The 25,385-nt window shown below is 47.1% G+C and overlaps 2 protein-coding genes across 3 annotated transcripts in view; one reads left to right on the forward strand and one right to left on the reverse strand.

Annotated features, from left to right (window-relative positions):
- The window catches only part of LOC146186062 (uncharacterized), a 41,107-nt gene extending 24,538 nt beyond the window's left edge, over positions 1 to 16,569 (forward strand). Inside the window, exons 2-4 of the mRNA XM_084606978.1 lie at positions 663 to 1,021; positions 6,832 to 7,037; positions 15,210 to 16,569. Coding sequence (XP_084463104.1) covers positions 663 to 1,021; positions 6,832 to 7,037; positions 15,210 to 15,940 — 1,296 coding nt within the window. The 3' untranslated portion in view covers positions 15,941 to 16,569. The remainder of the gene's footprint in view (positions 1 to 662; positions 1,022 to 6,831; positions 7,038 to 15,209) is intronic.
- Positions 16,570 to 19,483: 2,914 nt separating this feature from the next.
- Positions 19,484 to 25,385, reverse strand: part of Fbxl7 (F-box and leucine-rich repeat protein 7) — a 90,941-nt gene continuing 85,039 nt past the window's right edge. For both annotated transcript variants that reach the window (XM_084606981.1, XM_084606979.1), the window contains one exon: positions 19,484 to 21,574. In XM_084606981.1, coding sequence (XP_084463107.1) covers positions 21,338 to 21,574 — 237 coding nt within the window. In that variant the 3' untranslated portion in view covers positions 19,484 to 21,337. The remainder of the gene's footprint in view (positions 21,575 to 25,385) is intronic.

The following is a 25,385-nucleotide window of genomic DNA, read 5'->3' on the forward strand; positions in this document are numbered from 1 at the left end:
GGCAAGCGTTGCACGAACGTGAAACCGTTTATTCAGCTCCTCTGTCACAGTGTTATGGTTTTCAAGAATGACACCCACTCGTAATTAATCTTCGCTATTCGACGCTCACGAAGAAACTTGTCTCACATGAGCTCAAGCTTGAGGAATGAAGTGCAGCCTATTCGTATGCAGCCTTGTTAATATATGTCTCGAAGCGGCATCATACGAGACACAAATAACGTTAGCACGCGAAAGTGCCGAACAGATGACCATCAGGTAAAGAAATTCGGTGAGCCACATCGGTTATGAAGCGGCCACAAGCTTCTTGTATGAAATCTAACTCTAGAAAGTGTAATCACAAAGCGCACGTCATGGAAGCTGTAAAGGTGAACCATCATGGCGTCATGTGCAGCCATTGTAGAGCCTATGGGGTCTGCATCTGAGCCGTGTAGTGACACTGATTTAGCATTTGTGGAGTTTCTTCCTATTGGAGAGGGTATGACAAAAAATATTCTTACCTCCAAGAGATTCGGAACACTGCAAATGCGTTACAAGTCGCACGAATGGCTCAGAGGCAGACCCCCTGGACTCTAAACTTTTGTCAAAGAATGTGCAAGTTTGTTATGGAGTGCTCAGAATAATGCGTTTGAACCGTAGGCAACGTCGGTTCTTATTGCGTGCAGGGCGTCATCGGCGAGCAGCATCAGCGGCTGGAGCGCGAAGAAGCGGAGGACCAGGAGGAAGCGGCCGGCGGGACGCCCGTGTGCCGCGGCTGCAGCTTCCCGTACCTGCTGGTGCAGGCGCTCGTGCACCTCAGCATCTACATTCACAAGCTGACGCAGGACGCCTACTCGGTGTCCACATACTACCAGGAGCAGCAGGTATACTACTGCGTCATCTCGGTGCTGTGCCTGTTCGTGCCGTCGCTCGTCTACTCGGCCTACCTGGTGGCCGACAGCATCTTGGACCGCTCCACGCCCGCCTCAGATATCTGCACCAAGCTCGTTAACGGGCTCCTGCTCGTGCCCTGGCAAATCAAGGGGTAAGGGGCCGAGATCTGCTTTTGGAATGGGCCTGTCAAATTAGGCCGCTATCACATCTTCGTGCTTACAGAAGGGGGTTCTGAAAGGAATACATGCACGAGAAAGGAAACGCCGAAACAGGCGAGTCGAAGTAACCACGTCCGCTGATGCGATTGCTGTAGCAACAGATATCTCTCCGCCCCCCCCCCCCCAACCACCCTTTTTTTTTATGTGGTATGCAGATCGTAGAAGCTTATGCAAATGAAACTTATTTCTTGAAATTTAGCAATTAAAAAGTTGCATTAGTGTGGTGCGGCACTGACAAAGTAGCGTTGCTAAAATAGTTCTAATTTCGTATGCAGCGGGGAAAAAGGAAAGCAATAGTTTATTTAAACGACACCATAGCAAAGATAAACTTTATTCTCTTGTAAAGAGAAATTGTAAAGAAGATCAAGGAGAGGCTCCTTGAAAAACATTGCAGCTTTTCCTGCTTTCGGAATGAGCGGTGTCTTTTCGTGAAGCGTTCTCTCTTATCTTCGAGAACAACCTCGTCGCCTTCCTCGCATGTGCTGTTGTCAGAGCTTGTCTCCGCGTGTGAGTTTTTGTGTCCAGTTTAGCTCGTCGCGTGTCGAAAGTACTTATAAATATGCTTGTGGAAATGACAGCGCCCTTGTTCTTTGCATCCACAAAACTATAGCCTCGCATCTGACGCGCGACAATTGGAAAGTAAATAAAATGTTAAAATATCATAGGATGTTTACGATACTCGGTAAGGCGCAATTTAAGCGCTGTTTCCAGTTGGGGTAGTACTAGACGATCGCACACGGAGCACGCAGTGCCGAATGGCGGCGCTTCAGCGCAGAATTTGCAGCTTGGCGCCTTAGCTGTGCTGGACCAACACCACCTTGGCTGAACCGCGGCGCTTTTCGCAAAATCCGCCACAGATGAGAGCGCGACGCCGCTCTCGTCGTGCACTTTCCTCTTTCCTTCTCGCGCTCTCTTCACCATCGCCGTATACATTTGCACCCTCCGCTATGCTCCGCGTTCGCTTCCATCCTCCGATGTGCTCGTTCCTTATGCCGGCTATGAGGTCACGCCGATTCTTAGTCCACTAACAAGCGCTCAATAGCTGCGCTCTAAAGTCATTCACACTGCAGAAACAAATGGTGAACTCTGCCAACAGCGTGTTAACGTAGTGCTGGCGACCCTGTCACACCGCTTCTACACGAACTCTCCGGAAACACGTCACTTTTAGTCCAGCAACACATACCGGAAACTTGTACGCGAGCATTTGGCGAACTCTTTATCACACTGGAAAAAGTTTCAGCATCCTCTTTAGCGTAGCCGTTCGCGTGCTCTCTTCCGTTTGCGATTCCTGCGCGTACACAGCTGCAGGAATCGCAGACACCCGATGGTGCCGAGCATTTGGTAGTAAAGCGTAGGATGAACTGCATTCTGTGTGCCGCTGCTGCAGCATGTATAGTATATAGCGTTACTGATATTTTGCGCCGTCGATCCTGGCTCGGACGACGCATACACAAAAATAAAACACGCGTGCACGTTACGTTACGTCTTCATTCTTCCGTATTCCCAAATGATCAGTGCGAAAGATTAAAAAAAAAAACGCAACCCTACTATTTTGGTAATTTTGACATCCGAACGAGTAACTTGTTCTCATCTGTGAAACACGATCCCAGCTTTGTGTAGCGATATCTTGAAATGATCTATCCTTGAGTTCACGCCGATGATACATTCCATTCATTATGCACCACAAGTTCTCACCGAACATCGCGATTCTGGCTAAAAATGACTGAATTGCACAAAGCTCGGCTGGCTCGCAGGAAGACCGGTCGCCACCGGTCAAACCACAGAAGACGTATACCAACGCTACAGACACGGGAGACAAACGGGCAGCGTCAGAGAAAAAAGGGGGTTAATGCGATAGCCTTACTAGCATATATATGTTGTGTCCGCAGGAAAAAAAAGGGGTTAAGGCGATAGCCTTACTAGCCTTACTTTCGATCCCCTTGCCACAGCTCCTCGTATTTCCGCACCAGAAACCTGGATTTGCGCAGTGGACGCCATCTCCCCGAGCTCACCCCAACGACTGCCACAGTAAGCATGGCATCCCAGGACGCATCACCCGCTACGCAAACTCCACCTGCCCCCATGGTCTTAACCAAAATCCGCCATCCGCCTATTTTTAACGGCGAAGACAAGACGGATGTTGAAGATTGGCTCGATGAATACGAAAGGTGCAGCAAGAACAACCGGTGGGATGCTAGCATAATGCTTGCCAACATCATCTTCTACCTAGCGGGAACGGCGAAGACTTGGTTTACCAACCACGAACAGGAGATGCCTACTGGGACATCTCCAAACAAAAACTTCAGGACTTGTTCGGCAAGCCGGTTGGGCGAGCTCTAGCAGCCAAAAAAGACCTGGCTACTCGTGCTCAATCGTCAACCGAATCATACCCCGCACCTCCAGCAAGATGTTACGGGGGTAGTTCAGCTTGAGGTTGCAGAGAGCGGAGACGGGAGACAAGGCTTTCACACAACAGGCCTTTCCTGCAGGCACCAATAAGCCGACACTGCTCGAACGTCGTCGTCGTCGTCTTCGCCAAAACTCCCGAGATTCTTCTTTTTCCTTCTTATGCGCATATCAGTGCATGCACCGCCTGACGTAACAATATGTTGTGTCCGCAGGAGAAAAAACAGGGTTAAGGCGATAGCCTTACTAGCATATATATGTTGTGTCCGCAGGAGAAAAAAGGGTTAGGCGAGAGCCTTACTAGCATATATATGTTGTCCACAAAATGTGTCGCCGAAAGTTGTAAAGTGACGTCATCTTCCCTCGTGCTTCGTGTGACCAGAAAATGATAAGAAAACGTCATGCATTGGCACTGAAAAAAAATCGTGTCACCGGCAGGAGTCGAACCACTATCCCTCTGATTCCCAGCCGAGCGCGCTAACCACTCCACGGCGAGCTTTTTTTTTATTGCCTGCCTTTGGTATGCAATATTTCACAAAAGAAGCCCAATCACAGCATGAAGAGCACATGGCTGGTTACAATAACGACATCGTGATCAGCCGGTGTTGTCTGGCTTCGTGACATTAAAAACTCCAGCAGCGACAAGAAAGGCTTCAGAGCCAGTCGGGAGGCTCTGCAGCCGCTTTTTGCACAGCGATAAACCAATGCATACTCTCCAAAAATGAATTCAAACACGTCTTGCATCCCTGGCACAGTGACAGCCTGCCATTATCGTGAGCACATATGCTTGGTCATTCTCTTTGTGTAGCGTATATATAAGGACGCCGTAGGGCGCTGAGGGGAACGTCAACAGCGGAAGTAAGGAAGAAAAAACATCAAAATCAACAAATATTTTAAAAAGCAGCTAGTGGTTGATGACGTCGCACAACCAGCCAATCAGAAGGCTGCATGAAACTTACCCTGAATGCCGCGAGACACCGACGTCTGACTCGAAAACAAATGCACATCGTCGTGTGGTATACATCGGAAGTCGAATAGAGGCGGTCGGATATTAAAGGAGTGGGTATAGTATAGACGCAGAAATTTGTCGTCGATCAGGAGTCAACAACGTCGCGGCAAACGCTAATGCTTTCCCATTATAGTTTCTGCAGTGGCCTCTAAGTGTTGTTTGGAAAGCCGTGCTGGGCAGAATTGTGCACGCTAATTTGCGCTCAAGGATGGGACAGAAATGTGACGGGAAGTGTTTCTCCGTTTCGCCGCAACTATAATCCATCCCACTACCGCCATTTCACCACTATACCTGCCACTACGTTCCCTTCAGCACTACGAAAGCTACGATGAGTGAAGAGGCGGCGTTCTGACGCTACATAAATAGTGCCAGTATAAATTACGAGAATATGGGATAGTTTGCGCGCAAGTGCGCATTCGTGAAACGTTAATTCAAATCGAGCCTTCGAGGTTCATAGGCTGTTTCTTGAGTTCAGTGTTCCCAAATAAAGCGTACGACAACATCGCATTTCGAACACGACGGCGCGCTTCGAAGCTCCTGCAGGACGACGTCTAGCTTAGGAGTGAACTCGTCGTCCTTACTGGATGTGTCAGACAGTAATTTACGGACTCTGACCCGCACCCGTTGAATGACCCGCAAGGGCGATACCGGATTCCCAATTTCCGCGGTTGTGATTCCACGCTGCAAGCTTTTCTTCCAAGATTTGGCCACGCTGGTGTTTTACATCTTCGAGCTATCTTCCGCGCAGGCATTTCCTCCAGATCTTCAAAGGAAACAGCCCACATGTAAATGTAGATTTAGTTACATGAAAGGAATTGCGCAGTATCTGTCACACTTCCCGGCGGTCACCTAACTCGCGCCGCATGCATGGGAACGAAGGAAGGCAGGAGTGAAATAAAGAGGTACCGTAGCGGACGGCTGCGGAATAATTTCGACCACCTGACATGACACAGCACACGGACGCCTTTGCGTTTTTCCTCCATCGAAACGCGGCCGCCGCTGTCGGGTTCGAACCCGCATACTCCGGTTCAGTAGTCGGGCGTCTTAGCCACAGAGCCACTACGGCCACTTATACATCCGTACACTCTTTTCGTCGATGTCAGAATGTTTTGCCGCTGTTCTGTTCGACTTACAGTAGTATAAACGCCAAATTTCGGTGACATTTTTCTTGGTAATGATTCTCAAGACATTCCTGTATGTCGATCACCGCGCGGTTTGCACCTGCGACCGCTAAATAATTTTTAACTGAATTTTATTTTCTCATCAGTTTCCGTTTCGATTTCAGCAGCCGGGAGCAGGTTGTGACGTCGCAATCATCTAGATGATACCCCGCGACATGAAAAACCAGCGATATAATCGCTAACTCTTCATTTGTTGTGACTCCTGTTCTTGAGGCAGGCTGACTTTAGCCTTGGAGTGAATTCGAACGATGTGGGAACGATTATATCGCCGTTTTTTTTCATCCCTCACAACAGTGATGTCTTACGCATCATTACAAACGATAAAACACGACCACAGAAATAGGTGTCTATATTGCTTTAAGCGCTTGCGCATGCTCGACTATACGAAGGCCGCTCAATAGCGGCGCACTGCAGTGCGCTTCCATTGAGCGGCCATGCCAAACAAGGCTATCTGCATTTTTGGAGCCACCACACCCTTTCTGACTGCGTCAGCCCTAGCGTTCAATCTACATTTATGCGTCCGCGTATTCATTAATGCATTAGTATATATAGGATATGATGGCACCCGAAGTGTTCACAAAAAGTGTTTATTTATTTATTTATTCGGTATACCTACATCGCCTGAATTGGGGTTATAAGTACAGGGTATATATACCAACACCGATCTGTGACGTAAGCAAGATGCAGCGGCGCTTCTGTTGCCAGGCTGGGCTGACTGGGGGTGAAAAGTAGGGTTAGCGCCCATAGGAATACATGGAACCAAAAGATTTCAAAGCAGTTTTCTCATTGCACGGGGCACCCATGATGTCGTTATTCGGCACAGAGCAACCATGAACCTTGGGGCTCAACAGCTGAATGAGAATATCCACTAGACACTTCGACGTTGGATGGTAATTAACTTTGTAGAAGCATGTACTAGAAGCCAGAGCAGAACACAACGGGTTTCCACGAGCACGCCAAGTGCGACATGTCTTGATTGAACTGCGCCGACCTTTCATTGGTGCCTAACCTCGAATGACATTCCGGACTGTGCGAGTGCAGTCCCCGTCTCTGTTCGGCAATAATATACGAGGGGCAACATGGTAGCGTCCGGAAGGAATTGCGATTGAAAAGTGTATGGTGTCCCGTTTCTGTCCCTGCATTGCAGGCACGTGGAGGTACTGCACTTCGCCGCGCAGCGTGTGTGCAGCTGCCTGTCGCCCAGCAAGGGCGAGATGGTCAGGTTGCGCACCCTCAAGCGAGAGACGTTCGTGCTGGAGTTCTTCGAGGACTTCTACGCGGGCTTCATACAGATCCTGCTCCAGCTGTACCTCGTCGTGTTATTCCTAAACGCCGACCAGACGTCGCAAGCTCGTGAGTATATCCTCAGAGAATGCACCGATTTTGGAAGAATGCGCAGCGAAGGCGCAAGGGGCCTGGACCCCAAGAGACAAGACAATACCGGGGCCTTGCCAATACAGCGAGTGATGTCCCATAGCACCTTCACGGATGACAAGGGAAAGAATAATTTTTATTGGCATTAAATTAAGCGCCGAGATTCGGGGCTGACTGACTAACTAACTTTATTGAGCAGAAATAAGGGAGGGGGATGTGTAGGTGGGGTCCCTTGTTCGGGACTACAGCGGCTGCCGCTGTTATCCGCGCGCGTCACGAGGGCCGGTATCTAGAGCTGGATAGGGCTAGTTGGCCAGCCAGTTGGACCGACCCCTGGCGTACAGGTGGGGAATGAAGTAGGGTCCCTAGAAATATTGCTAGTCTGTCGTCCGCCGGCCGCGGCGGGGGCTGCCGCTGAATGATCGCTGCGGTGGCGTTGCGGTGAAGCGGAGTGCCACTGCCGGCGGAGCAGACGACGCGCGCGCCCGTGCGCTTCGAAATGCATTCGCTGCATATGCTCATTGTCAGGTGCCTTGTACATGCGATGCCGCTCTTTAGTCTTTGATTTCAGTTTAGTCGTAATATTGAATTCGCAGCCGAGTTGTTGGCATAACCAAGGATACGATTTTTTTTTTTTTTTTTTTCGTGAGCGAAGCTTTTCGCGCATTCCCCTGAGCCGATGTAGAAACGAAGCTGCTTTTTATACCCTATTATCCTGCTGAAGCTACCGCCGTGCTGTATTGTAATGAAGACTTCTGAGGATTTTGTGCAAACGATTGCGCTTGCATGGAGGACTGTACTAGACGCACATTCCAGGCTCCAAAGACCATGTGTGCAAGCAATAGAGCGCTGTCGCCGGCGGTTTCATTCACGCTATAGTTTCATCTTAACTTCTTCGCACGTTTAGCTAAGTTATAACACTTATGTAGAACTAGAAACTTTCGGATGCATGCACAATTAAAGCACGCAAGATGGGAACCCGAGCCCTTCAACTCGCACCGCGCTTCAGGCGAACTGCTGATAGGCATTCTTTGGTGCTTAGGAAGCCTATAGTAGCCACTCATCAGAGTATGCCATCACTTTTGTTGACTTGTGTTTTGCAACCTCTGAAACATATTTTAACAGTGAGCTGTTAGTTGAGAGGAAGGGCACTAACATTTCTTTCAAACTGTTTTTGAAAGGTGTTCCTTTTCATTTTTCATTTCACCTAGAGCTTTTACCAGCTTTGCCACCTTGTTCTTCGTACGACAAACTGCTCGAGACTTAGAAGTCTGTTTCTTAATTTTTTTCTTCTTCTTGACAGGGCGTTCTGAGTTAACTTTCGCAAGTATTTGCAGGCTATATGCAAGCTGCTTCAAAAATATTGGTATAGTTCGTCGCAAATTAAGTAACGCCCATTGTAGGAGGGAAAGGTCTTGGTAATAGGCTTCAATCCGCTGCCAGGACACAAGCTGAGTTTCGCAATGTCCTGCAGAAAATTAATTACCTCTTCTGTCGACTTTACAGCTATCTCCTTGACTTTGTTTCCTCGAATGCACACAGCAGCATTCATGGCAGCTTCACCTGTATCACTGCGATGGAACAGAACTCGCCGATTTGCGTAGATTGCCTCCGGAGATTCGTCCTCGCTTGAGTGGCACTATGCGAATGTTAATTGCTCAACATCAGAAATATCGACATTTGTCCCCAGTGGCGGTGGCATGCAGCTTTCTGCATTCCTGGGGCAGGCTCGCGTCACACGATCCACCACCGCTGTATTCTTCAACTGGCTCCACTGATGCTTCAGGATCAGTGCGCTTTTTTTTCTTTCTCTGCAGGTCTCCCTGCTGACTGTTTTTGCTTGTACAAGAGATCCTTTCTCTTGAGAGGCAGGGGTTTCAACAAGTATTTTGGAGTGTCAGGAAACAGCATTGAGATGGTATCCTTCGTGAGTTGCGTAACATCCCGGGGAATCTCAATTACCTTTACCTGTCTTAAAACTTCGCTCAATAAAGCAGGGTTTGAGATGTCGCTCACAAGCGTCGACACTATAGCTTGTTCGTGTTACAGTAATGTGAGGGCAACCCCGATCCGGATCCTCCGATATTTATATCAACGTCCAGGATTTCCTGTCTGCAACTCACAAATAATGAGGAAGATATTCACCCTTTGTGGGTTTGCCCGCCATTGAAGCCGACAATATCGGCAGTGCCGTATCATCGTTCTCTCTTGAACTTTATTAGAACACAGCCAACCTATTTTCTTCCATTTATTACGCCTTTTAATTTTCGTTTTACATATTCCTTTATGCCCTAGCTGAGGCAATAAACAATGTTATTGGCTTTGCCGCCGCGCTTGATGTTGCGCTCCCACTCTTGCCTCTTCCCTGCGTCTTTCGGTGTCCTGAAGAGAGAGCATTTCACCTTGCACGAGCGCTACCCGCTCTTGCACCCGGGCAAGAAACACGTGTTATCACGCTTACCCCGTTTTCTGGACATGACGCGATCACACATCCATAAAAAAGGCACACTTGCACACATGCTAGCTAATTTGCGCGCATTCCGGCTCGCGAGCGAAAAGAAGTGCACGTGGTGCACGAGCCTTGCCATGGCACCAACGGATCAGCGCGGCGCAGACTCACAGTACGGCACAACCGCCACAGCACCACGTACACAATGCGACCAATGCGACCACGCTCCGAATGCGTACAGCGCCCCCTGCGCTTTCATCCGGGAAGCGGCCAACCGGTTCCATAGGGAACCCCGCTCGGACGGCAGACTAAATGAAGGCCATAAAGAGGCAGTGCTCCCAGTTGGAACAGCCGCGGGGGCAGTAATTAGTACAAGGGTTGTCGGAAACGTGTGAACGGAAAAATCCTATGGTGATGTTCATGCACCTGCATGCTACTGTATAAATTTGGCAAAACTGCAGGCGATTCATTCTGGCCAATTGGCGTGCCTTTCCGGAGTTAGAGCACCACCTCACTCAGATTTATTGCTTAACTGAAAGCATCCACTGTTCTGTCATTTGAAATCTGACAAGAAACCCCACATGATGGCTACAGCCGGAAAAACTAGTGCCTTAATTATGGCAGCTATCAAGCTTCCTTGTCCCGGAGGAGATGCACTGGAGACTTCAGTGACCCTTGCCCTGCATTACAGATAAGGGGAACATAGTTTCTGCATCTTGCCAACAAAAAGAAAGTCTAGGGCAGCACTCCAAGGAAAAAAAAGAATGCGTCCGACGCAAATAACTGGGTTCCACACCGACCCAGTATAATGCAAGATACGTTTGACTACGGGCCACATTTTTTCTTCCCGCCTTATTTAGGCAGGGTGCACTCCTTCAATGAAGGTAGCGATTTTCAGTCCAATTTTGCACCTATTTTCTGGGGGGTACCCTACCCAGCAGACATGGCAACAATTATTCAGTAATGAAATTACTGCAATTACTTTTCCCGGTAATCCCAGTCAAAAAAAAAATTGAAACAAATTGGAATCTCAATGGGTTCCTGTTGGAATTTTCTTTCCAAATGGGCAGTCCCCTCCAATGGGTTCCAACTGGAATTCCCATTCCATCTGTAACCTATTGGAAAGCCAAATTGAAAGTCACAATCCAAATGGATAGTTCAGTTCGTTCCATTTGGGTTTCTAGCATCCCAGTCAAAAAAAAATTGAAACAAATTGGAATCTCAATGGGTTCCTGTTGGAATTTTCTTTCCAAATGGGCAGTCCCCTCCAATGGGTTCCAACTGGAATTCCCATTCCATCTGTAACCTATTGGAAAGCCAAATTGAAAGTCACAATCCAAATGGATAGTTCAGTTCGTTCCATTTGGGTTTCTAGCATTCCAATTGGTTCCAGTTGCATAGGCCAATTGGATCTGCTACTTGTGCAAACTCTATAGAGCGCCATTTGTACATAACTATAGCAGTAATAAGCTCATGTTCCAAATGAAAACTCAGTTCGACAAGTTTTTTCCGACTGCATAGCCCGTCACTATGGAAACAAACACGGAATCTTCTGCGTGGACGACTCTGGCCCTCACCTTGGGGGGTGCTACACGGCCGCAGTCGTCCATCAAAAAAATTGTGGTGAATGGCCTAACGTTCCAAGCTAAGACATAACACATGCGAAAGAAGTTGCCATTGCGTTAGCCGCCGCAGACCAGGACTCGTGAGGGGCCTGCAGAAATATTATACAGGGGTACATTTCTCTCTTTGCACACCGCATCTTTCAAAACAGTGACTACCTCGGGGCTCCCGCGTCTCGAACGATTGTATGGGCTCCAGCTCACATGGGGCTCGATGGCAATGAAACGGCAGACGCCGCCGCCCGCGTGCTCACTCTCCGGGCAACTCCTTCAGACCGTTATAATATGGATCCCGAACCCAATCCGGCCCTCACTTTTCGTGAAATTACTGAATTATTTCAATTCGGCCAAGTAATTTATCCCAAGCCTTGTAAGGGCTTGGTGGAGGAATGCACACTTCTCCGTTTTTACACCAAAACGCTGCATCAACGCCCGGCAGTTTTAAACACTTTGATCCTGCCTGTACAGGAAAATGCCCGCACTGTGCGGAGAAGTCTTCGAACATCTTCCACATGGTATGGGCATGCCAGTCAACCCCGAGCCTCGCCCCCAAACCCAACCTCACACGGGAGGGCTGGGAGGCAGCTCTGATTGGCTGGCAGCTCCGATCTGGCAAGCCAGAAGGCCCTGGTCCACCAAGCCCGAGCCGCGGCGGTCGCCAATGGGCTCCTGTAATGAGGAGCCCACCTAGTGATTGCGAGAGGTTGTCCCGGCTGCCTCAAGCTTCCTCCTTGAAATAAAGTTTTTCACACACACACACATACCAAATTGATCAAACCCATTGCATCCAATGGGTCTTACTAATTCAGTCCAATTGCACTGAGTAGATCCATGGGAACATTCACATATTTCACAAAGAAAGCAAACACAACACAATATTCTGTTCATAATAACAACTATGAGCAGCTTAACCTGTTAAACTAAATTCATCATCTGTACTATTGATGCAAACAAAATTAAACATAATAACTGCACTCAAATGTAAAGAGTCACTGGCCCCAGCATGAGTAGGACGAGTGGTGTATACATAAACAGGAGCAGAAGTGTGTTTGCTGGGTGTATGTAGTGATCTCGAGTTATATATTACTGCGCAACTGTATATTGTTCTTGTGTTTCCACATGCCTAGTAAACATGCAAATCGTCAGTCTTCCTTTTGTCCCAATTTGTATGTTCAATTGGACCCATTATATGCAATGGGTGTCCAATTGTGTGCAGTTGGTCTCACCCATTGGCTGCAATGGGTTGTGTCTGAAACACAATTGGTTCCGGTTGGAAAACCAAATGGTTCCAATGTCTTTTTTGACTGGGATTTGTAATGTAACAAATTACGTTTTCGGTCTGGCAGTCTAGTAATGTATTAAATTATTTTGGCAGTAATTTCATAGCAAAAGTAATTAATTTATATTGTGCAGAGTGCAGCGAAAGCATGCAGGAACGACGTGCGGCAAGCCGAAGCCAGTGTTACGGATCGGCAAAAGGAGGCAAAATTGAGCACGACAGTGCGTCTGAGATCTGTGTAGCAGGGCCACTTCGTCTCACAAGCTATCTGCAGCAGTGCGAAAGGCAGAGGAGCCGTTGCAATTGTGTTCCTAAATGCCTCTCGCCCCTTTGCACTATAATAGAGAATTGTGCTCCTACTGTCATCCCCTCCAATTATGGGGCCGAGAGGCTCGTAGGAGCACAATTGCTTATTGTAGTGCGCGTGATTCTGATTGGACCGGGGTGCCTTTGCCTTTCGCAGTGCTGCAAACATCTTGGGAGACGAAGTATAGTGCGGCTATCCTATGGGTAGTTGCAACTAGTTGCAACCGTTCTCCAAGCAGCAGGATACAAGGTGTCAAGGAACCGCCGAAGGGACAAATGGTGCAAGAAGGCGAGAGTTGAAAACTAGCTGGGAGTGCGGCACAGTTGCACTCCGTTGTATCGACTATACTTCGTCTCACAACATATCTGCAGCACTGCGAAAGGCAGAGGAGCCCTTGCAATTGTGCTCCTAAGTGCCTCTCGCCCCGGGCACTATAATAGAGAATTGTGCTCCTACTGTCACCCCCACTAATTTTGGGGGACGAGGCACTCTACGTAGCAACACAATTACCTACTGTACTAAGCGTGATCCTGATTGGACCGGGGTGCCTCTGCCTTTCGCAGTGCTGCAAACAATATTGTGAGACGAAGTATAGGGTACAGTGATGCCTGGTTACACTCATCACCACGAGGCGAGGGAAGGTTGGGGGAGACAGGCGTAAGGGTACATGGCGGGAGCATTACTGAGCGCAAGGTGCCGAGGTCGATTAATTCTTGAGACTACGGAAGCAATAAATAACCTAGCTTTTTCGGGCCTTTCAAATGGCGGAAACAGCTCCGGGCCATTCAAAAACCTATGAGCAGAGGAGCTGCAAAGATGATCTTCTTAGCCGTCCAGGCGGCATTATTTCGTGGTTGGCCCGTCATCCACTCCCGAGCACAGGCGTTCGAATTCTGATAGCACAGAACTGAAGTGCCTGCTGGAAGTCAATATTAGCTGCGTTGAATCAGCCGTGATTCTCTGCACCGCCGGAACCGTTTCACGGTGCGCTGCGCCAAAGCGCTCAATTCACAGCGCCCACTGCACCGCGATTGATTTTGGTGCAGTCGTGGTGCCGCTCTGGTGCAAAGAACCACGGCACCCTCTGAGAAGGTACAAAAAAGTTATGCAAGTGTTGACGGCGTACGCTGCTGATGAAATGCTTGTAAGCATCGATGGTCCACATAAGGGCATTTTTCCCCGTCGTCGACGGATCAGGCGTCATTCTCCGTGAAAATAGCGAGTTCCTCTAAGGTACCTCGTGACAACTTGAATATCCTCCCGAGTTCAAAGCTCAAATATCTGGCAGCAACACTTTAGCTGTGCGGGAATTCGGTTAATTGTGGTCTGCCCGAACCAGTCGGTCTCCGTCTGAACCACGATACATGTGTTGCCGCGAAGGAAAGCATGGCGTGGGGTTCCTCATCCTCCCCGTCGGAGGGCTCCAGAAATTATTTACAAATGACTTCGACGATGTTGTCAGCCATGACCTCGCGAGACACGAAAGTAGACGCACCGTGACAACTTGCAGCTCGCGGCCAACGGGAACTGGCGAGCAGACGACAGGGCTCGATTGAAAAATGCCGCACCAGTGATGTGTGGCGCTGCTGATGCGCTATACCAGCACTTAAACCATAGAACTGGAACTACACCTTGGCGGCACTTGACCGGCACCAGCGGAACCTTTTCAGAACTGGTGCAGAGAACCAGTTCTGAACTGAACAAACCTAATGGTGGCACTAGACGGCTCAAATTACCATACCCATTAAAGTGTATGCAGTATGTACAGGCACTACTTAAAATGCAGGCTTTTCTGTCTTGTGTATGTTTGTACTTGATGTGGTCTACAACATAAAAATAAACTTGGTGGGCACTTTTTGTCGTCAACGACTTGAAACTTAGTAGCTGTTCACATCAATGTCGAGAGTTGTTTGGTTTACAGGGCTTAACGCCTCAAAGCGACCCAGGCTATGATAGACGTCATAGAGGAGGCCTCCCGAAACTTTGACCACCTGAAGCTCTATAAGGTGCACTAACATCACACAGTACCCCTGCGGACAAAAGTAAAGGGAGCACGCAATTTGCTTCTAAAATTTTTCACACATTACATAATTGAAACTGGCAGTCATGCTATATGTAAACCGGTAGTAGACGCCAGTGCCATTTTACTTGGACAAATATTGTTTTGTTATCTCCAGTGCAGAAAGTGTGATTTTAATTTGAACGAAAAAACATGCTCCATTTACTTATGTCCGCACCTGTACATAGGCACGTGAACCTATACATGTGAAAAAGCAGCCGCCGCAGCCGGGATCTGAGCTCGTGTCTTTGGGTTCAGCAGTCAAGCACCCTAACCACTGAGCCACTGCAGCGGTGCTGTTCAGAGTTGTCAAAAAATTTTATCTGCAGGCAAAGTCGCATATAAACACAGTTCTGCCATGTTCGGTGTACTGAGGCAACGAAGGACCAGTGATACAGTTTTCACATGGACTGAAAATCTCTTCCCACTGCACAGTGATTGGCCAGCTGGTGGGCTCGGCGCTCAGCTTGTGGTCCCTCATCAAGGCTGTGCAGCGCAAGGACGACGGCCTTCTGACGGGCACTCTCTCCTTCCTGGGCTGGCTCTCCGTGACAGCCGCCAGGGGGCTTGCTCTTTCCCTGCTGACCGCTGTAATACATGGCTGGGTGGTGCTGGCCTGCCTGGGGCACGCTGTCGCCATGACCGCCTGGATTGCCAGCTTTGTGCGCGATACACATAGGCGGCAGGACAGTGTGCGCCAGGACAGCGGCAGAGATCCGTCCGAGCGGCCCCTACGCAGCCCGTGTGTCACTACTATCCTCATCTTTGCACTGTTCGGCCTGCCTTCGCTCGTCTTCTGGCCAATCATGTTTGAGTTCAAGCTGAAACGAAGGGTCTTCCTCTTTGTCTTCATCTTCATCGTCGAGAACCTGCTCTGCTTCGGGGCCTGGCAGCTCTGGGGCAGCCACACCACACCGCACAATTACCGCGTCATTGTGTCGGCCCTCCTGCTTGGCCTCACAGTGTCCGGGGTCTTCTTCATCGCACTCTACGTCTGCTGCAAGCCTGAGAAGACTGACCTGGTTGTGCTACAGCACATACGGGAGGACAATGCCAACAAGTATGGCATTTACTTTGACTTTTGCAAGGCTATCCGCATCCTGCCTGACACAAGTGACATTGCCCGCGACATGGAGAAGATTCGCATGCTCAAGTTGGTCAAGTGAAGGACTAGTCGCCAAGCAAGATGTGAATTGTGTTCTGAAGGACCTTGCATTATCAACTGTTGCCCTCGCAGTGTTTGTCATGGTGTGATGAACAAGAAACTGCTTTATGTGGTGACGTGCACTAGTGAGATGACGCTTGAGTGTTCAGTATGAACTGTTGAAATGCAGTGAACTTCAGTTAAAACTGCTGCAGCTTGCTTCAAGTGGAAATGCAAAACATGCACCATGCTATAGAAATTTTATTGTTGTCGAACACAGTGAGGCACTTGCTGAAATTCCACGAAGTTGCTCCCACACATTTATTGATCAGTAGGCAGAGGCTTCTTTTAAATGTGAAACAATAAAAATATCTGATGCAAAAGTAATTAGCTCCCTAAGTCTATTAAAAGGATGATTTTGTTTTGAACAAGTGGGGTAGTAGGAAAAGCTTTTACCCATTTTGTTTTTCAGAGTCATCTAGCAAACACAAAGCTAGAGTGATAACTACACTCTTACAAGTGCTGCCAAATGCAAGGACAAAAGATATTGCTAATACAGTTGAACCCCGTTGTAAGAGACATAGGTTTAACAGACAAATGGGAATAAGAGACACGTTTCATTTGGTTGGCTGTCCCATTTCTCCCATTAGACGGACTTCTTTTGTAACGGCATCATGTAGAAGACATATGGTAATAAAGGACAAGTTATCTATGAATTACGGTCAAGAACCTTGCTTATAAAAAGACATTTTAACAATACTTGTGGGGTTTCTTTCTTACTCTGCAGATGTGGTGCTATCACAAATTGTGGTTGCACCCTTGCATAAGATAAGGCGTGATCCCTTACGTGAATGTATCACGAATGAAATTAACATAGAATTGACCCACTAGATGCAAAGCATCAATAAGGGCATGTTATTAAGTGCCTGCTGCATTAAGAATTGCATCAAGATTACTGAAGCTCCCGCTAGTTTCAAAATGAAGCTAAAATCCTTACTGAAGCTCCCGCTAGTTTCAAAATGAAGCTAAAATCCAGGGGGGGAAAGGGGGGGGGGGGAACATAAGTCAGCAGTTTCTGCAATTTGCATGCTATTCCACAAACCAACCCTCGCTGCTGCTCTAATAGTCAACGCATGCTATCTTCATTCAAGTCCGCAACAGTGACCTTGGAGAACTGTGGGATGTGTGCAGAGCCCATTTTCCAAGGCAAAGAGGTGCATACTAACCTAAGAAAAGAACACATAGGCAGAAGCGTACCTTGACTTCACGTAATAAGGAAAGACTTACAGAAAACAAGGACAGATAGAGGAAAATGCACAAGAACTCATCACAAGCGCCAATTTGCTCCTGAATATTTATTTATTTGCCCTTCCAATGCCCACAAAGAAAGGCGCTTGTGCAGCACTCAATTCACACCACCGATGTTTTGCATACAGTGTCAACAATTATAAAAAAAAAGCAACACGTGTGGGCTGACATGACCTTGTTGAAAAGCATTTTTATGTCGGGGTGGAAGGATAAAATAAATATTCAGTTGCAAGTTAGCATGCATGGCGTCTCTATCTGCCCTATTTTTGCATTGTCTTTTCTTGTGGTGTGTCACCACCTAGCCTGCCACTCTACGCTTCAGCAATGGATGACAGCACAAACATAGAGATCAGTAGGTAATGAAAGCATGGAACCCTACTTATAAGAGACCTATTTTAAAGCAAGATCTTTCTCTACTACTTTCCCATTATAAGGGGGCTCAACTGTATTGGACCTGAAAAATGATGTGTACCAGAGAAACACAGTGTTGGGAAATGCACCAATGAAAATTGTAAGGCTAATTTGTCTACTCCTGAAGGCACACTGCACTCCCCAAGTTTTGCAGCAATAAAGACGGCCTTGAAGACATGTACCACTTCCGACTTCCTCCTCTATAAGAAACACGTGGCAGTGTAAACCAATGAAACAGTAAGCGCTCGCTTAAAGCCAAAATTCAGATTCCTTAATGGCATACATCACGTGGGAAGCATTTTGTACATAATTCACAAGCTCATGATCAAAAGAACAAGAATTTTTGTACAGCCAAAGTTGCACAGGAAGCTTGAGAAAAGTCCAGATGCGAACAGATTGAGCATATTTGACACATCTTTTAAGTATGTCATGGACACACGCTACGCTGAGAACAGTCCATAAGGTCTATGCAGTATTCACAATAAGCACCTTGAATGCCAAGCAGCACGTATAAAAAAGGTGAAGTAAGTATATAAAGGGTGTACCAAGCGATAAAATGCTCAACAATTCCCCCATGACCAGCATGTGGGGAAATCAAGTTGCAACATAAATATTTTTGTCATTCCACGTTGCTGCACCCGCAGCAGCTGGGAAATGAACAGTGAAACTAACGCAATGAATAACAGAAAACAGAGAGAGAACAGTAAGCAGAAATATAAACCCCCGGATGCCTGTAATGATGCAATCAGACTCAACTATTAAGGTAGCATTTTGATAAGAATTATTCCACAGAACACAAAACACGGCAATAACCAAAGTTTTAGAGGTTATTTCATATATTCACTCGACATTTCTAGCTGCAATTATGAAGAGAGCCCTTCCCCTGCAATGCCAGATTCTTTCAACTCCAAATAATTGATACCATGTCGAAAGACTGGTGACTAAAAAAATACCCCTTTTGTTCATTGAAATGCACGATACATCTGAGTGAACAAAAGGATGTCCCGAAAGTCTTTGTACCAGCTTTCTGTAATTATTGTTACCAAAATTACTCCAGCATCTTATTACAAAAAGGCTCCTCACGTTTAAAAAAAAATTATAGCTGCATTATTACACTGTGCAAGGTACCACATAATGCCTAAAAAAAGGCAAAGAGAGAGAGAGAGAGAGAGAGAAGTATGTTGATCATGCTTAAATATATTATGTCCTTTCTTGTGCGATATTACAGCTACTTGACACTGGAAATAAATGGCAGGCATGAGAAACTGTCAGGGACCTGAAAATAACTCTGCAATGTCGCAGGAAATCTGAAGAATTAACTCTCAGGGATCCTCGTGTGGGAGTTGAAGATATTTTACGAGAGAAACTTCACTGAAGCAGCATTCGTTTATGGTTCACAGGCCCATGGAGTTTCTTGCTGTTTGCAGCAAACAGGGTTTCCAACACACAACCAGACATAAAAAGTAGGGGATTAAAATAATTCCAGTTTAAAGGAGATAGGTTTGTCTGGACAGTAACCTGGGATACTTTGAAACTCATGCCTCAATGATTTACTCATTGAATGGAAAGTTTACAACAGTGGTGCAATATATAATGTCACAGAAATGTAAAAAAGAGAGAGAGAGACCAAGCAAAGTGAGAGAAGCGAATATACTACATTCACCTAAATTTCCACTCTTTTTTCCCCACATATGGACTCAATACTTGTGACCACAATCAAACAAAACATTTTGATTGGTGTAGGTATATGCTGCCTACCTCTGAGCCCAGGTGCATTTACCCTTCTACAAAAGCCTTTGCAAGATCAACATATTGCACAAATTTCAGTAACAACTGTGTGCGTGTGAAAAAAAAAAACTATTTACGGCGACAAATTAAGTTCCTAAAATATGTTTACAATATGTTTACCCTGGAGTACAAGGGCGTGCAAATGAAGGATGTAAAGCAGACAAGAGAGACTTCCGGAGCCGCATAGTTTTGACACCCTAGCAAAAACAAACGCTTTCCGAAGTGTTGAGACGGAACAAATCCCCTTCCGGTACATCTTCTCCTGCATTAAAAACGTGCCTAGGTTGAACCACCGAACTCTGCTGTAAAATGGTACCCAAGTTTCTACAAACTAGTGGCAGTGCAGTTATAAAATACAGGTAGTCCTTCTTGTAAAAGTCACATTGAAAAACTGTACAAAAATATAGAACAACTAAGCATTATCTTACACATCAGTTCACACGCACAGTGACTACATGACTGAACAATTAGTCGCCTTGCTTTCCATAGCAGCTGCTTCCAATATGGAAGGGAGCAGTACCCGGCTACTTGGCTATATTTTACTGTAAGCATCCAGAGGGTGCTTTTTAAAGTGATCATTTTTGGTGACACCTCGGTCCAATATTCGACAACCTTCGGTACAGTGAATCAGTGAAATGAGCACAGTTCACCATCGCATTTCTTCCAATGTACTGTACCAAATGCAACATGCCCAATTTCATCGCAGAAAAGTGTTTCTAAACCCTTTCTCAGCCATGTACTGCAACATGTAACAGAAGACAAAGTGTAGGAAAATGCAGGAATCTCTTCAGCGCTTACATGTGCTTCTCGGATGCTCTTTGCCCAGAGTAAAGTCGTCGGATCAAACATTCAGTCGTTAGACGATGCGTTAATATGCTTGCTACGTGGTCTAATATACTAGGGAGCACCAAGTGAATGGTGAAGTATGGCTGCCTGAATCGAACGGGCCACGAGGTCCACATTCGCTTCATGTAACCGTGAGGGGCATTTGCACTACAGCACAAAAATTGCGAGCTGTTGCTCGTTTGCCAAGTGTTCTCTCTTCATGCTCATTCATTAAACATCTACACTTGTGCCAATGCTGGCACCCACGTTCCTTGTAGGAATCCCCCAGTACAAGTGGTATAAAAAAAAAATGAATAAATAAATTCACTGGGAAGCCCAGAACAGGCAAGGACTCTAAGTAGATGAGACTTCGTCGTCACAAAGTGAGTGCTTACTACTGATGAAATGAAACAAGTGCATAAAGGTTTGTTAGTGTTGCTACCTGCTTTGCAAACATGGCAACGAAACATAGCAAAGCAAGCATGCGTTCCCGCCGCAATCAGGTAATCTAGCCATACCTCAGATTACACTGTGAATCTTACGAATGGTTTTCCTCAGGGGCCACAGTGTAGAAAAAAAGAGCAGGCCTGCTTTTTAAAGCAACTCAACGCAAATAATAATTGGTTGGTTGGTTTGTTGGGTTTAACGTCCCAAAGTGACTGAGGCTATGAGAGGTGCCATAGTGGAGGGCTCCGGAATATCGACCACCTGGGGTTCTTTAACGTGCATAGATATCGCACAGGACACGGGCGCCTTGCTTTTTGCCCTCACCGAAGAGTGGCAGCCACGGCTGGGATTCAATCCCGCATCCTTGGGCACAGTAGTCGAGCACCCTGACCACTGCACCACCAAGGTGGGGTGCAAATAATAATATTCTATCCCTGTCAGTGTACCTCATGGACAAATACCCAAATTCAAACCGATGACAACTAACTAAATATGCTTGACCACCAATTTTTTTTCCTTCCACCCAGTCTCGCTGCTCTATCCAACTGAACCCTGACAAAGTGCAGTGTCCCCAAAAATGATCACTCTAAAAAACTGCCCCAAAAGGAAGGGTGGCAAAAGCCATTGGCACCAGTGGGGTCTAGTTGAAGCCTGGGTTGGTGTGCTCGATGATGCAGCGGCGGCAGTACTTGCGCACTATGCGGTAGCCATCAACAGTGACCCCCGCACAATCCTGCAGGCTCAGTTGCTGCAGGCCTCGGCAGAAGTAGGCCAGTGCCTGAAGGCCACGGTCTGTGACCAGGTCACAGGACTTGAGGCTCAGCTTGCGCAGGTTCAGACAGTGGCGGGCCAGGCAGGCCAGGCCCCGGTCCCCAACCTGGCCAGACGCAGAGTAGAGAATCAAGTTTCAAGCCCTACGCTGTACACAGATTGCATCGTTTGAGACTGGGAAAGGGTGTTCCACTCAAGACAATAATTAAGATAGCCCTCTTTAGTTAGGAGAGAACTTGCTTCGGGGTAGTACAGCCAGCAGTAGCCATCCGTCAGAATCCCGCTAAACATAACCAACAGGACGATCATCTAGTACAGGGGTTAGCAATATTTGAACCTCAAATAACCGCCACAGCTTTCAGAAGGTGTTGAGGTATAACTGCGTGCCTTGACTTCCATCCCTCCCCACCTGGAATGCATGCAAAGAGCACCATGCACACAAGAGGCAGCTCAAGAAATACCTAAGTTCAATTATTAATGACTGTCGGTAGAGTGAAAGTCAGCAATGAACAATTAATACAGTAGAATCTCTGTGACATGAACTCACGAGGTCGCAAAAAAATTCATATTATAAAAACTAACAAATATCAGTATGCAGAAACATGGGAGAGACATTCACGTAGATCTGTTTACAGCTAAAGAAATTTAATTACAGCCGCCAGCCACAGCTCGCCACTTGCAGCATGTAAAACATGACAGACGATTGCGACACTTGCGATGCGTGGAGCGTAAGCTTCTGCGAACTGCTCCCGATGGATAGCGCGACAGCCAATTGTGGCGTCGGAGATTTGAGGGCCAGCCACAAGTTTCTCGTGTCCTGTAAAGAGCGACTGCCAATCCCAATGTCAGCGATTTGCGCACTGTGCTGCCAAAGTGCGACAGACGATTTGCGGGCCTCCTCACACTGCAAATTTCTCGCAGCTAATAAACAACAGCGATTTGTGGGCTATGTGCCACTGCAAGTTTCTCGCGGTCTGTAAAGTGCGACAGACGATCATGACGTAGGCGATTTGCAGGCCGCGCGCCTCTGACTGTGTGCAGTGCATATCGCAACGCAGGCGATTTGCCGGCTGCTCCAGATTTACCGCGGCGCGTAAAGAATGACAGGCCATCGTAATGCCAGCGATATGCCAGCTGCGCACTGCCAAGAACTCCTTCTTAAAGCAAAGCACTATAGCCAATTACGACGGCAATGACACATGGGCCATGCACCGCCGCAAACTGCTCACGGCTGTGGTCGAGGTTCAAACGTTCGTATCATTTGTAGTGCGTAGAAAGGTGTTCGGATCATCCGAAATCCTGCACATCGTACAGAGTGCCCTGCAGCCGGGGAATTTTGCGAATTCGTAGACCTGCTGCCCGCCAGCATATGTTGGCGAAACAGCGCTTGCTATAGAGCAAAAGGTAATAGCGAAATGCATCAGCTCACTCCGCAGCAGAACCTAGTTTCTCCAGAAGTCTGCATCATCACGCCACATTTGGTGGAGGATGTGAGCATCTCTCACCATTCTAGTCTCGGAGCTTTGGCTCCCTGCATCTGCCTTAGTCATTAGCTGGTCTAGGTCGCCCGGCTACGTTCCAGCCTGCTTGTCCCAGCCTGCTTGCTTGAACCACACTTGCCGTTCACCCCAACCGTCTTGGCCACACGATTTGATGGAATGAAGCCATGGCAGCAATCGGATCTTACAATCACACCGACCCAAGAAGCAGCCTGGACATGAGCATAGAGTCCCAAGCCCATGCTGTACGGTGCAACTATGGGCCTCTGCCATCAGTTCCTGGCAACCAGTGCCCTGGAAGCCTCGTAGGCCAGCTCTCATCTGATCGTCAGCTCGGTAACTGCTGCCATCAGCTCCTAGTGACCGTGCCCTGAAAGTTCCGTGAACCAGCTCTCATCTGATTATCAGCTCGGCAACTGCGGCGGCAAGCTATTCATCTTTTCTCCCTGAAACCATTCTGATTGCCAGGGCCCCTCCTTTACTTTGCGACTGGTATGATTGCTTGGTCACTACCGGTCATGAAACGGACTGCAAGACGACAAAGCAGGTAGTGGTGTGTGGGATGGAGTGCTCACAATAGGAAAACTGCCATTAAAACATGCCATCGCAGTCCATTAGGTAGTCGATCCCAAATGTGTCGAATTCGAAGGGCATCGCGAAATAGTTCGATATATCAATAACTCAGAACAAAACATTTGTTGTAGTTTAACTCTAGTTAACCCTAGTTGAATTGCAATAGCAATGGCGGGAGCTTCTTTTGCCTGCAGCATTATTCTCCTATCACGTTCTACCAGTGTAAGGTGCTATATTGGGGACACTTAAGGGGGGACGAGGGTCTTAAAACTAACTTTTTTAGTTATGGCTAGAATCTCACGAAACTTTGCACACAGATGTGGTTTTCTCTCCTGATTTCAAAAATGTAATTATAATTGAGCTGGTGGTATTAGATCAAGAGATATCTAACAAAGTCCAGAGCATAATTAGTGAATTTCTTACGCAGCTTTAATGAACTTTCTCATTGCATTTTGTTGCTTTTAATTACATAGATTGATAGCCAATGCCTTCCCATACCCGATGACATCCTTCGTTTTCCTCAAAAAGGCATGTCATTCTCACATATTATGGTGAGAGTAAAGGGCTGCATTATTTGAAACGAACTCATTAAGCTAATCTCAAATTGACATTTATCCATTGCCTAAACTAAAAAACTAAAAATGTCATCGGGTACTTCATTTCTCTCTGAAGAAAATGGTACCAAAGTTATTTGTGTGAACTAAAAAGAAGTTATCAAAACCCTGCGTAAGACTGTAGAGATCGACCAAAAATATGAAACTGAAAAAACTGCATTTGAAGTTTGACCACATATTATAACTTGAACAACCAGTAGCCTCACTGTGATATTTCTCACCAAAAATATCATGCTCTTCCCATTTCCAAAACTGTCTTTGGATTTTGAATATGTCAACTAAAACTGAAACTATCACCATTACCCATGGCCAAGGTAGTGTATGCCATTAGGAAATCAGCAAAATTTTTTGACATGCAATATTATTTTAATGGCAATTTGAAAAAATCTCGATAGAGTGATGTAAGTGTTGGATAACCCCCTGATCTTTTCAATATGACTGCAGTGGTGCTAAATTTGTCATTGTCACTCGGCGACAATGTAGAGAAAAAGCACAGTAAGGCTGTGTGCAGTTACTCAAGATTACGATAAAACGGTCTTGCAATATTAATAAACCTGCACAAAGTTTAAGGCTGAAGCACAGTGGCATACTGGAATGACCTAATAAATTGGCTGATGTTGCAGAATGAAACTTTGCTACTTTGCTGTATAGCGCATGCAGGGCCGCACGCGGAGTCCCTTGCTGTCGAACTTTCACACCCCTTGAGCGCAGCGACGCAATTACTTAGACAATCTGGAAAAAAAAAAAAAAAAAAAAAGAAACCGTCCGCGGAAAATGAACGCGGGCAACGGCGCGATGTCAGGCTCGTCTGTCGTCTGAAGCGACGCGATAAAAAAGCAACGAAGTGGTAGCGTCGGTGAGGACCATGAGTATCAGCTGAACAGTTAAATCTATCGATGCTATGTTTGATGCCTCTGAACCGCTCGCAAACGATTGTATGCCGCCGGACGTGCTGCAGCTAGGTCGAGAACACGCCGCGCGACCCTGGCAGCGCGCCGCCGCACTCGTTCTTCGACGCGCACTCGCTAGGCGCTTCCGTTTTCAACACACTCCTGATACGGCTACGTCTACCGAGCTACGTCTAAAGACCAGCACCGGCTGCGGGAACGACTGATAACGATCGCGAAAGCGCATCATAAACGAGCGAAGCAGCAGCCGCGACGAATAACGTTAAAAACAAACAAACAAAAAAAATGACGTCAGTCGCACTGGCCAATGGGAAGCGCGAGAC

The sequence above is a fragment of the Amblyomma maculatum genome, chromosome 6 (genome assembly GCF_055883805.1).
Source record: "Amblyomma maculatum isolate TAMU_Amacu chromosome 6, ASM5588380v1, whole genome shotgun sequence".
NCBI lineage: Eukaryota > Metazoa > Arthropoda > Arachnida > Ixodida > Ixodidae > Amblyomma > Amblyomma maculatum.